General features: G+C 46.4%; 1 protein-coding gene across 5 annotated transcripts in view; it reads left to right on the forward strand.

Annotated features, from left to right (window-relative positions):
• The first annotated feature begins 4274 nt into the window (after positions 1-4274).
• The window catches only part of LOC147427958 (kinesin-like protein KIN-UB), a 50121-nt gene continuing 41180 nt past the window's right edge, over positions 4275-13215 (forward strand). For 2 of the 5 annotated variants that reach the window (XM_086496464.1, XM_086496466.1), the window contains exons 1-3: positions 4276-5323; positions 5834-5934; positions 6028-6150. In XM_086496464.1, the coding sequence (XP_086352590.1) occupies positions 5104-5323; positions 5834-5934; positions 6028-6150 (444 nt within the window). In that variant the 5' untranslated portion in view covers positions 4276-5103. Of the gene's footprint in view, positions 5324-5830; positions 5935-6027; positions 6151-13215 lie in introns of those variants that run through there. The other 3 variants (XM_086496463.1, XM_086496465.1, XM_086496467.1) reach the window with 3 other exon arrangements.

Raw genomic sequence — 13215 nt, forward strand, 5'->3', positions numbered from 1 at the left:
GAAGTTGAGGGAATAAATGGTTGGGTCCATACAGAGTGAAGCATGTATTTTCTAATGGCACATATGAGTTGAAAAAATTGTTTGGTGAACGTTTGTGCTATAGAATAAATGGTTATAGATCGACTAAATACTTTGCAAGGGATGTGGTTCCAGATGCGAATAGTCTCTTGGTTAAACATGAATGCTCTACGTAGAGGGTGGGCAATGATGATAGACCGCTTTCGCCGGGTACAAAGTAGCATGTATATGCATGGGTGTATGTACAAAAAGATGTAAATACATGCATTTGGGAGCTTTGCAAAGTGCTTTCAAGTTTTAAAAAATGATGCAATGTGTACACATTGTGAATAGTCAGGTTCGCATGTTGACAATCGAGCACTTGGATAGGGTGTCTATGTTTTAGATATGGTTCCATGCAGGTTCTTTTGGTTCTAGGGAAGGTTTTTAAGCTTTTTAGAATGTAAATAATGCAAGTGGGAGGTGTGGGCACCCTCGACCCGGCCGAGAAGTTTGACACATGCAATAATTGTCTATTTATGGTGCTTGATCTGTGGTCATGTGTGCTTGTCCTAAAAGTGGTCAAAAATGGTATATGAGCATGTGGAAATGATACTTGGGTATCAAGGTCGAAGCCTACAAAATTTGGTTGATTTTGGAGCCCATTTGGTATCTTTCTCGCGAAAAATGCCCATCTGGGGTCAAAACTGGCCAAAATTTGGGCTAAAAAGGTCCAAAAATGGTGAGAAAAGGATTCAAATTACCACATTAGTCATGGTGCCGTGATGGTTTAGGCTGAGGAAGTACTTTTGAAGCCAAGAATTAGCACTTTCACCTCTCTTTGTGTGGGAGAAAGCAGGGTTCCTACAGGTGGTCTAGTGTAGTTCCGTAGCGTTCGCGTCGTGATTTCGAGTGTGTGGAGGAGTGAATGAGAGCTTTTTCTCTTCAATTTTGCACTTGGGAGAGTCTATGGAAGTTCTGAGATTTATATGGATGTGTGTGTGCAAGGAATTGAGGGAAGAAGGTGTGGCTTTTTGCAAAACTATGTGACTCTGTTTCGGTGCCATTAAGGTTGGGGCTACTGCAAAGTGTCCAAACAGACTGGAGTTTGGTGAAGCTTTTGCAATGGTTTGAGAAAGGCTTTTTGTGTTTGGAGTTTTTGATGGTTTTTCTTTTAAATTTGGGTCGCTATCAAGTGCGATTTCAAGTGTTGATCAACTCGACTCACCTTGTAGTGTTTGCGAGCAAGCAAGGGCTTGTAGGGCAAGGTGTTTGGAGTTTGAATTGAGCTTGTGGGTAAAATTTTAATGAGCTCTTGAGTGGTGGTGAGTGAGGTGAGAAAATTAAGGGAATACCTTGTGTTGTGTTAAGGTTTTTGGGTGTGTGAGTGTGCGTACGACGTCTTTTGCTCCACAGAGAGAGAGAGAGAGAGAGAGAGAGAGAGAGAGAGAGAGAGAGAGAGAGATTTTTGGGTGTGTGAGTGTGCGTACGACGTCTTTTGCTTTATCAACGTCATACACGGTTAGAGAGAGAGAGAGAGAGAGAGAGAGAGAGAGAGAGAGAGAGAGAGAGAGAGAGAGAGAGAGAGAGAGAGAGAGAGTAATGTTAGATTATGGGAGCCACATTAGCGCACACTCCATGTGGAAGAATGACAAACACACCAACTAAAGGAGTTTATTTGGCTACAATGCAAAGGAATGTTTTATTGGCTTTGAATGTTTCTCATGACACATCAAACATCACGACAACCCGTTTGTGCGATCTAAAATTGTCTCTAGTTCCTTCTCCACGCATCACGGAGCTTGACCGGTCATCCTTCATCGTCACTTGAAAGCTTGATGGACCTTCTTTAAGCTCCGCACCTAAGGAAGAGCCAACTTCATAAAGATCCCGTCTTTTTTTACATCTTTGACCTCGAAATGAGTTTGCATCATGAGGTCTTGAACTTCCTTCGACCCCTGCAACAGATGGCACACCATTGTTAGGTGTGGCAAGGGGAACCTATGATTAGGGGTTGGCACACTTTGCTACTCCTCATCACTCACGCCCATTGAATCATCGCGTGTGTTGCTGTCGTCGTTTTCATCATCTGGTGCTCCAGGTAGAAAGGCTTCACCATTGAAGCCACCTGGCAACCCTCTTACTTTCGGTGTTTTTCCAAGTACGGGGGACATACGATCATAATACTATAGATAGAGAGTCACATGTGCCTTCCTCACCCCAATTCTCCCTTTGGTATGTCTTTCATGGGGAGTCCCACTTGTTCTTGCACTATTGGGGCGAGAAGGATGAAGTGTCCGTTGTGTGTATCGTGTCACCCCTGTGCAAGGCTTTTGTATGAAGTTACCTTGCCAAGACTGGTCCACTTTTCTTTGTACGGGTTGATCAAGCCTAAGACCCTCGCACTTGTCCATTCGAAACCTTCTTTGACTTGGATGGTTGCTTTGCTATTCCCTTTGGAGCTACTTGCATGACCACCAAGGATAGAGCATCATCGGATGAGATGACTGACTTGTCGGTGGAAAATTCCAACAAAGGAATACCGTCTTGCATGTTGTGGACGTGGTCAAAATAAGTAGTATGGGTGCCACCATTATTATGACAGAATGGTTGGCCAAGCATTGTATTGGTCATAAAGAGGAGCTGCATGGAGCTACACGTTGTGGCAATGTGGCCCTCCCTAAGCATGTTTTTGTCGACTGGAAACTGGGAGGTAAGGTAGTTCAAGAGGTGCAGTCAACCACATGGTCCTTCATACTCGAGTTGGTTTGAAATGAGAAGAGCTTCCAATATTGGGTTCGGAGACGGGCTTTGTGCAGCAGGTATAGAGCTTTCAAGATTGCGTTCAAACACGAGCTCTTTGTAGCAGGTATAGAGCTTTCAAGATTGGGTTTGGACAAGCGCTCTCTACAGCAGCAGAGCAAGTATAGAGCTTTCAAGATTGGGTTTGGACAAGCGCTCTTTGCAGTAGCAGGTATAGAGCTTTTACGATTGGGTTTGGACGAGCGCTCTCTGTAGCAGGTACACACACACAGAGAGAGAGAGAGAGAGAGAGAGAGAGAGAGAGAGAGAGAGAGAGAGAGAGAGAGAGAGAGAGAGAGATGCAATGCTCATCACCTGTGTTGCAGCAATGAGAGAGCCTTTGAGATTGCGATATTCGTAGAGCTTTACAAAACACATGTTTATAAGCTGTTGGTAACCACCCTCTTTGGCATGGCGCAACCAATTGTTTTTCACACCAATGGTCATGGAGTGTGGTGGGATCAACTGTAGGTAGTTAGAGTTGTAGCAGCCTGTATCTAAGGTCACATCCCATTGTTATTGTAATTTGGTGACGTTCTCTTTGCAACCGGTGGGGGTAGATGTAGTAGCACGCAATGTGGCCCACGGTGACGATTGTAGTGTGGTTGCCATGGGGGTGTTGGTCTAACTATCTGCAACGCACGTCACGGTGCTGCAACTAGCTAGAGTTGGCGGACCATGCAGTGTGACGGGGGGTTGTCGTGCGCGGGCTCACTTCTTTCTAGCTACAATCTCACACCTGCAAAACGGGCAATCACGTCGTGAGTCCTACTATCGTACTGAGGTCGTTGCGATTGGAATCTAACCGCCAGGTCACCAATTGGACATGCTCCATGTGGCCTTTTAGTCGTCAGAGACTCACACAAATTGACCCTCAACACTAAGTAACACCTATATTTAAGGGAAGGGGGGGGGGGGGGGGTAATGGGATCAAGGGCGCGGAAGTCCAAGCACGAAAGCCGAGGAGATCGCAACAGCAATAGTCAAATAAAAACTAAACCTGGACAGGCCCTAAACCTGAACAACTCAGGGAATGCATGTCGCCTCACAATATAAGGTTATAAAAGCGATTGTGTAAACATGATGTGCGTGCGGGTGAGGTGGTTAGCCTATATGATCCTAAACCCGAATTGTAAGGTCATTGGTTCAAATCTTGGGCAACGTGCTTCGTTTTTCCCGCTGGTCAGGTTTATTGCGTCTAGCTTTTTGTATGACCGTGTTTAGTGCGCCTTGAGATCTTGCCCCTCAGCCCTGACCGTTGATCTCATTTCTCCACTCCCCATTAAAGATGGGTGTTACTTAGTGCCAAGGCAAATTGACACAATGTGCGACTCTCTAGGAATTTTATATATATTTCAGTAAATGCTAGGAACTACAAGTTGCAGACCAAAATGATGTTACGGCTACTGGAATGGTTATTTTATTCAGGGCGAGTAAATTTCTGGCTAGATTAAAGCCAAATAGAAGACGAGCAACTACTCTTTCGTCGGTGAGCATTATTCCTTTCTTCCCCTTTCCATAGCCGGCAGCAGCTTCCATCGCAGCAAGAGGTTTCTCTCCTCCATCGGCTTTCCTTCTGTCGTCTTGCTGCATTGCTCGCTTTTGTCGCTGCTTGTTCTTGTATCCCTGCTCGAGGTCTCGTACTGCGTGTTTCTTTTTGTCTTCCAGGTTTCTCCTGCCTCGCAGAAACCCCCCTTTCTTCCCCGTGTCTACGCCTCCATTGGAACCATTCTTTGTCGCAGCAATACCCCACAGCGGACTTCAGTCAGGGCCATTTCCTCTTCGGAGTAAGCTGTGAGTTGAACCTTGCAGGTTCACGCCATTGCCATTTTGTCAGCAGGTGTAAAAGATCTCGCAAGCTGTTTCAGTGCAGCATTCCCATAAGAGGGGGTACTATTCAATGCCAAGTGCAGGGTGTTGCATTGCAACACCTGAGAGGCTTCATCACGGACATAATTGAACAATTTCGGAACTAGGGTTACACGCAGGAAAATTATTTTCAGTAGGTTCATGCAGGGAGAAGCGAATGGAAATTGTATTGAGATAGCAGAATATTCTGGCAGGGCTTTTAATCAGGCGGTGTAAGTGGCAGATCATTGTGCTAACCCACACTTTGCATTCGCTTTTTGGTAGCTGCAGATATATCAAAGTTATGAAAGCAGAGTTCTGTTAGCTTTATGCATTTCATTTTTCAAGCAGGTGTTCCCTTGATTGCATGGAAGGGCCATATCTCCCAGCAAGGAAGAAAAGGAAAGGAGCTAGGGCTGGGCTGGTGTTATTCTATTTTCTTCTTTGAGAAAGAGGATGGCCTACCGAAATGGCATGGGCCGGCCTGTGCCAAAGCTGGAAAGGCCTCTCTCTGTTAATAGCAACTGTAACAGCAACAGCAGTGGCCGGCCTCTTGTGCCGTCTCCGCCTCCATCATCTCCAGCTCCTGCACGCTCGAAGCCTGTATCCCCCTCACACTCTGCTGCAGCCGCAGGCAAGCGGACCCCCCAGAGAAATGGCAAGCATGATTCTGGAGGTGAGTGGTAATAATTCTCTATTGTGATTGTGATTGTTTGTGGTCCATTCAAAGCATTGCCTCCATTTATCGGAATTCTTTAATTCTGGTATTTTTGCGAAGGTGCTTCTGAGATTCTTGTTGTCTTGGTACAATAAAACTTAGATCGTAATTCAATATATATTGCATTGTGGTAGAGAAACTAGAATTCCATTCCTTGTGCTTGGATATATGACATTCATTAGACACCTGGTTGATGATAGATCAATGCTGATATGTTTGTTTACCGCTAGCCTTTTACCCGTTTAAGGCTTGTGAGAGAGGAGTGGATGTGCTTTTTCAAGAGTTGCAAGGGCTTCCCATCCAGCACACCTTTTGGTAGTTAAATTGTTTTGCACTTTCTTTTTGTTCAGAAAGAGGCACACCGCTGTTAGCCACCATCTAGACCTGTGTGTCTGTGAACGTGCTTCTCATCATATGGCATTTTATGCTGACTTTGTTCCCCCTGCATTTTGGCTGTTCGCATAGCAGTTTCAGGTAGAGTGCGGGTGGCCGTGAGGCTACGGCCAAGGAATGCGGAAGAAATGGTTGCGGATGCAGATTTTGCAGACTGCGTTGAGCTTCAACCTGAGGTTTCTCATTCTATCCTGAATTTTTCTCTCTTGCTGTCTTACTTAGTTCAATTTCTACTGCATAGCAATCATATTCCTTGTTTTCTGTTGCAGTTAAAGAGGCTGAAATTGCGTAAGAACAATTGGGATTGTGAGACTTATGAATTCGATGAAGTGCTCACTGATTTTTCTTCTCAGAAGCTCGTCTATGAAGTTGTGGCAAAGCCAGTGCTTGAGGTTGTGATAAATTTTCACTCTATTCTTGGCATGAAAGTCGTTTATTAACATAGTATTCTTTGTGAAAGTCAAGTCTTGACTGTCTTCCCGGCCTCCTAGAATGTTGTATAGTTATGCTTGTTGTTGAGTTCTTGTTATTAGCATACTAATGTGGAAATGGTGTGATTAATCTTGTTTGCGAGCTGCATGGGAAAGCACAGAAACTTTTATTGGAGTAGCTCATCTTAGTTCAGTGCGCTGCTAAGATGATCGAGACTCGAGAGCCAAACATAGTTGATAATCTTTGGAGGCAGCATATGGCAGCATAATGTGGCATGGTCACTTGTGATTTGTATTTTTTGAAAAATGGTGCAATTGCCAACAAGAAATCTTGGACACCTTCAGTATACACTAATCAGGAACTGAAATGGGGAGATTGGGATTGGGAATGGGAAGTTATGGGAGGTGTTTTGTTGCTCTCAAGCTGTGGATGGTGGTCAGTCAACCGAGACCATGCGACCGTTTCTCCACCTTTTGATGTATGGGAAAGCATCAGTAGTCAGTCCTTTCTTTTTTGGAAACTTCTAATATTTAGCATGGTCAACTTCCGTAATTTGATTTTGAGACCACAATAACTTTTGTTGTTTTCTGTGTTTATGGGTTGTTTGACGGTCCAATTGTTAAAGTTTAGGCACCTTAAGTGAACTGCCCAATGTAATCCCATTATTTAGTTTGGCTTTTAGGCATTTATTTTTTTAATTTGTCAAAGACTTGGGTAGGGCAATTTATTGGGATTGCTATATAAGCAACCCTTTGCCTCCATTGTATACATTATTCAGTTATTCATTGCCAAGGTTGATTGGTTCATGAGACTCTCTCTCTCTCTCTCTCTCTCTCTCTCTCTCTCTCTCTCTATGCTCCTGCCCGCTGCTTGCTCGTGCTCCTTGCTCCCGCTACCTGCCTGCCCCCGCTGCCTGCTCGCGCGCGCACTGCCGCTCCCTGCTCTGTGCCGTGCCCTATTCCCGTTGACTTGCTCGGCTCCTGTGCCCTCGTTGCCCCACGCTCTCTTGCCCCCCTTCTGCACCAGTCCCCTGCTGCCTCCCCCCCCCCCCCCCCCAAAACCCCCGCGTGTTTCGTAGAGAGAGATGTGGGGAACTTTTTTCAGTGTAGAGAGAGAAGAAGGTCTAGGCTTAGAGAGAGTTGGAAAGCATAGAGAGAGAAGGCGCAGAAAGAGAAAGAGCTTGCATGCGTAGAGAGAGGAGAGGGGGGGGGGGGGGGAAACCCTCTTCTTCACTTTTGTACCCGTCTCCCTCTCCAGGCGGCCTTTCAATCATGAGAAAGCAGAATGGAAAGGATGACCCGGTGGAGGATGCCATCCAAAAATGCAAAGAAGAATTGAGTGAGTCCATCAGCAAGATCAACCGCCACCTCCTAGGTACTATTAACGCACTCGACACATGCGTGGCAGCACAGGAAAGCACAATTCATACACTGGAGGAATGCGTGAAGGCCCAAGATGAGGAAATCGCACTACGCAAGAAAGAGCTTGCAGAGGTACGATCGTAGTATGTCGTCAAAGAGGGAGAGCTTCAATACTCGGTAATTGAAGAGCTTAACACGATGAAGGAACAAGTGTGGGCCATCAAAGAAGGTGGGGAGCAACAAAAAGAAATAACGACCTCGTGGGTAGATGTCATAACAAAGACCCAACAAAAAGTAGGAAAGGCCGAAAAATGGATCGAGATTGTCAAGAAAGGAAAAGGCAAGGAAATAACCACCACCCCCGCACCAAGTATCATCAACTTGACACTAGAAGAGGAGCAAAGGAGATGTGTGCGGGCCTTACATGTAAGGATATGTGGCCTCAGAGACCAAGATCATGTGGATGAAGAGGTGAAAGAACTCATGACTCTGGTGGGGCTCAACGAGCAGACGCATACGAGGGCTTGGATAGTGGGCACTAAGAAAAGTGGGAGCAACGGAGAAACCTCGAAGGAAAGGGCACTTATTCTTCGCTTCCCCTCCATGGAAGCGAAGAAGGACTTCTTGAAGAAGAGACAGACTCTAAAGAAGACTGACATCTTTCTTGGAGATGACCTCACCCTCTCGCAGATTGCTCATATTCAAGAAGTAATGCCGGAAATTAGAGCAGCAAGGGAAAAGGGGAAGATTGCTTTTTACAGGGATAGAAAGGTGGTGATATTGGAGCGACGCCCCGCATGACGGTGCGAGACCTATGGGACCACACTAAAGATGGCAACTTGGAATTGTAATGGGTCACTCTGTCTTGATGTGGTGGGGGCCTTTGACAATAGCTTCACAGGGAGCGACATCATTTTCTCCTTTGAGACACATCAAGCCCGTGGACAATCCATGCCACAGGTGAGTGGATATAGACGGGAGACAACTTGCAGAGAGGAGACCAAATTGGAGCATCGAGGATGGGGTTCAGGGGGAGTGGTAGTTCTAGTCAGGGAGGAGTTGTAGCCATTGATATATATATAGCGCGCAAGGATGAACAGACTAGGTACATGTGGGTGAGCCCAGGGCAGAGACGGGCATATATCTCTACATTGCTATATGTTACTTTCCTCCTAGTACGTCAGCATATGCATCACCTAGAGGACAACCCCCTTTGCTATTTTGGATAATGACATGTGGGAGTTTTCCAAGGATGGTGACATTATCATACTAGGGGATTTCAATGCTAGAATCGCCCACCACCATACAATATTTTATGATACTTCCGAGGAGATGCTTAAGGAGCTGGACGTCATAGAGATAGGTCTATCCAGACTATCACAAGATGAGGAATACACTGAATATGGCAGATACTTGTTAGATATGGGAACCGCACATAGATTGGCCATTGTGTATGGCCTATAAAGATTTTCGACAGCTGGAGGTTTTACTTGCTTTCCACACCGACATGGTGCCAGCAGAGTGGATGATGTTATGGCCCAGCCAGGTCTCATTCCATTCTTTCAGGATTTCATGGTGAGCACTAGGCCAGTTGGAGTAGCAGTTGATCATGCTATCGTGTCTTTCGCCCTGACGTTTCAGTTCAGCACAGCTCCATTAGGAGAGGTCCCCACACACACTTGGTATACCTTCATGAGGGAGAATATGGATGTGGTGTACGGGCAGCTATGCCGGGACGGCCACTAGATGAACTCACTCAGATTTTGACAGAGACGCTCCATGATGTAGCAGTAGAGGCATACCCCCACAGCCAACCCACACGGAAACGATCTGGGAGCATGCCCCAAAACAGTTTGTATGATGAGGAGTGTAGAGAGACGAGGATCAAATTACAGAGGGAAGTGCTCATGGGTATTACCACACATAGACAACCACGAATTATCTTTCGCCGCCTAGTGCGACGAAAGAAAAGGGCTTATTTATCTCAGCTAGAGCGGGATCTGTATCATCTATTTATAAGTCAGGACTTAGGCGAAGCATGGAGGCTATTCCACGAGCATTCACCACCACCAGCGGTCACCTCCACTGAGACATGGGGGGAATATGCCACATCTCTCTACACAGCATGAGGGCAACCACCTCTGCCGGACCCACTAGAGACATGCCCGAAGACATGTTCTTTCCTCCGAGAGGGTAAGGAAAGCCATTGACAAGATTAAGACAAGGAGAGCACATGATTTGGTAGCAGAGCACTTCATCCATGCCAGAGATATGCTTGGAGAGCTACTGGCTATGATGTTCAATTGAGCCATGTATGAAGGCTTCCCTGAGACTTGGAGTATGTCTACGATTGTGCCTATTTTCAAGTCAGGAGATCCCATGATTCCTGGGAATTATTGTTCCATCATGGTTGGTCACACATTAGCTAGGCTGTATGCATCCGTTCTTGAGCAGGAGTTGAGTAGATGGGCAGAGCGAGAGGGCATAAGAGCACCAGGGCAAGCAGGTTTCAGGAGAGGTTTCTCCACTCTTGACCAGATTGTGACACTCAGAGCTATAATTGAGGAGGGTAGACACCACGGCAGGAGGAACTATTGTAGCTTTGTGGATTTTCGCAAAGCTTTTGACACAGTGCCGAGAGCCAGACTTATACACAGACTACAGGACATGGGTGTACCTACAGAGCTAATATGGGGTATTTTGGCTCTATATAGGACAATGATGGGGCATGTACGCACCACTGAGGGAATGTCTGACATGGTCCACTCCACTATTGGAGTAAAGCAACTATCCTTGACTCTTTGTGGGATGTATGTGGATAGGTTTTCTGACTATGTAGAGCGTTAGGGAGATAGGGGGGCTCAGCTAGCAGGGAAATGGATTCCATTGTTACTAATATGCTGATGATATTGTGCTCTCATTTCTGACTCTCCAGAGGGGATGCAACGTCGTTTGGATGCTCTGTATACATTTGCTCGTGACAGTGGATTGTCTGTCACGAGGACGTGGCAGCTGTTAACTATGTCACGAGGACGTGGCAACTGCTAACCTTAGTTGTTGGTTTCTTTCCAATGCTTTTTGTTTTATTTTTGAGACCCTCTTTTTGAAGTAGCAAACGGTCGGACATTGTATAGCCAATGTGAATGGTAGTTTCACTCGCAGGCGGGAAGTGGTTGGCACTGGAATTCGTATAGTAAGAGGATGTCTAGGCTCAGAGCAAGATCATGTAGGTCCCCCCGTCGCACTTGCAAGTTGATGGATACTAGGAAGTGAACTCAATAAAGGCACAAAGTCAAGGTGGGACTACCAACAGAAAGTATCCGACAATTGGGCCACATTGCACTTTTGGATGCGGTCTCAATGAGGATTAGATGGTCAGATGACTAGTGGGAGCCCAACAGAAGCATCTCCTAAAAATTAGGGAATTGCTATTTTGGGCCGTGAGATGTGTTCGCGTCATTACCTCCGGTATGATTAGAGGAACACTTTACAACTCTGCGCGAAGTCAACTAGGCAACCAATCGAGAGATTTTTAGGCAGCAACCCCGAAACGGGTAAATGCTTGTAATTGCGCCAAGTGGCAGATTTTCATGAACTTGCCTCTCACAGAAAAGTTTGCGCTGAATTTTAAGCTGAGAGGAGCCTCTTTTTGCATTTGTCACAAGTTAAGAGCTATGGAGTGCTCTCTTTCCCTCTCATGTACAGTGTGGTGCTAGGAGTGATGCCCTGCACGCTACACACTGCTCTCTCCCCCCCCTACGCGTAGTTATGTGATGCCCCACAAGAGGGCTCTTCATTTGACTGATGTACAACTATGTGGTTTCATGATTTTGTGCTGAGGCAAGAGCCTCCTTGAGCAGGAACAGGGGTAGCTAGCTGCTACTCCAAAGCAGGCACCGGTGAGGGTCATAACCTCACCGTACAGATGCGAATTCAGCGCCGTGTATGCGCAAAAAATTGACTGTTAGCCATACGGACGTCAGAACCCTTGGGAATTGTGCCCCATTGGCAGAGGACAGATAGGGGACTGTTTGGGGCTGAAAACAGGGCAGAAACCAGTAAATACAGCGTGCTGAATTTATTGTTTTTGGGCAGGAATCAGAGGGTATACGCCAGTGGAAGTGAGTTCTAGCAGGGGAATTGGTTTCGCGCAAGTTTTGGGGTTGTTATGTTGCCGAAATTTGGCCAAAACAGATGGTATCTATCTGGATACAGGTGAAGGATTCCCAGGACTCTTCTTTGTAATTTATCCTCCTAAAGAATAAAGAAATACCGAAAGGGGCACCAATTTTGGGGCCTACTGGTTGTCGGCATCTGCTCGGAGCATTCTAGCTTCATGGCCGTGTGTGTATTCAAGTGTTAATTCCTGTCTCATAGGTTTCCTTTGCACGTTCTCTGTATGTGTGTCTAAAGTAAAGAATTTCGGGTGAAAGCCAAAGCCTACCGCCTTACGGGCCGGTTTCAAGGTTCCATTGCCGGGATATCAATCATTTTTTTCTCAAAGAGTGAGCCTCGGTTCTTTTGGGTAAAGAGAGAGTACATGAATGCGGGATTACACTATGGCCGACAAAGGGAAGGGCATTATGGAAGAGGGTTCCTCTTGGAAGGACAGACAGGAAATTCCTATGGTCTTCGAGATTGGCGAGAGCTCACGGCCACGTCAGACTGTACCTCCTGTTAATGTGAATGTCCCTTCAGTAGTACAGGGCTTTATGACTGGGCAACTTGAGGATGATGCGTTTAGGACTCAGTTGCCGTGGTGAATGTCTTTTTGCAACCGGTGCAGAATCCAAGGTTTATGGAGTTCTTGCAAGCGCCACTAGTGCAACAACAAAATAGGCAACCTACACCGCGTACGGAGCTTGTTGAGGCTCAAGCCCAAGTACTTAATGCGACTTGGCAGGATAGGGAACACTCGCATGTTGCTTAGTCAGGGGCTCCAAAACAGGTTCGCGTGCTTGAACAGGTGGCTAGAACGCTCTATTCCGCAGGTTGTGCCAGTTCAGCCGGCCACCTTTCAGAGTCCGCATGCTGTCTTGAATGGACAAGGAACTGGATACCAGGCTATGCACTTAGTTTTTCCACCATCCACGGTACATCCTGGGTATTTCGGGGGTAGATCAGTGTTCCAAAGTATGGCTGGTTATGCGCTTGGAAGTCAGCCGTACATGCCAGGAACAATGTATGGGGGTATCGGCATGCAACAAGGTTTTCAGTGCAACCATGGTCAGTTTGGGGTGCCACAGGGTCATTTTGGCATGGCTGGTTTTTTTGGACAGCAGCCATATATCGCTCCTTTGACGCAAAATGTGAATGGCCAAGATGTGCCGATCATGTCTGCTACAGTGCCCATGTTGTAGACCATTCCTTATGACAACTTGGGGGCACTAGAGAAGCCGAAAGCTTACAAAGAAGGTGGTGCAGCTGTAAAGTTCAGTACTTTCAGTGGCTTTGAGGATAAAGCAAAGGCTCTCACTTTCCTCCGGCAGTTTGATACAGCTTATGCAGGAGGGAATTTTACAGAGGCCTCGAAAGTCGGGAAAGCTGTCACTTTCTTAAAGGACAATGCGCTTACATGGTGGACGGCATTGTTAATGCAAGGGCAGGTACCCGCGGGCAGTCACTTGGGGTTTACTTCAAGCAAATGTTTGCATTTGCTTGGCT

Source organism: Adiantum capillus-veneris, chromosome 23, assembly GCF_014529385.1.
Source record: "Adiantum capillus-veneris isolate H3 chromosome 23, ASM1452938v2, whole genome shotgun sequence".
Taxonomy (NCBI): domain Eukaryota; kingdom Viridiplantae; phylum Streptophyta; class Polypodiopsida; order Polypodiales; family Pteridaceae; genus Adiantum; species Adiantum capillus-veneris.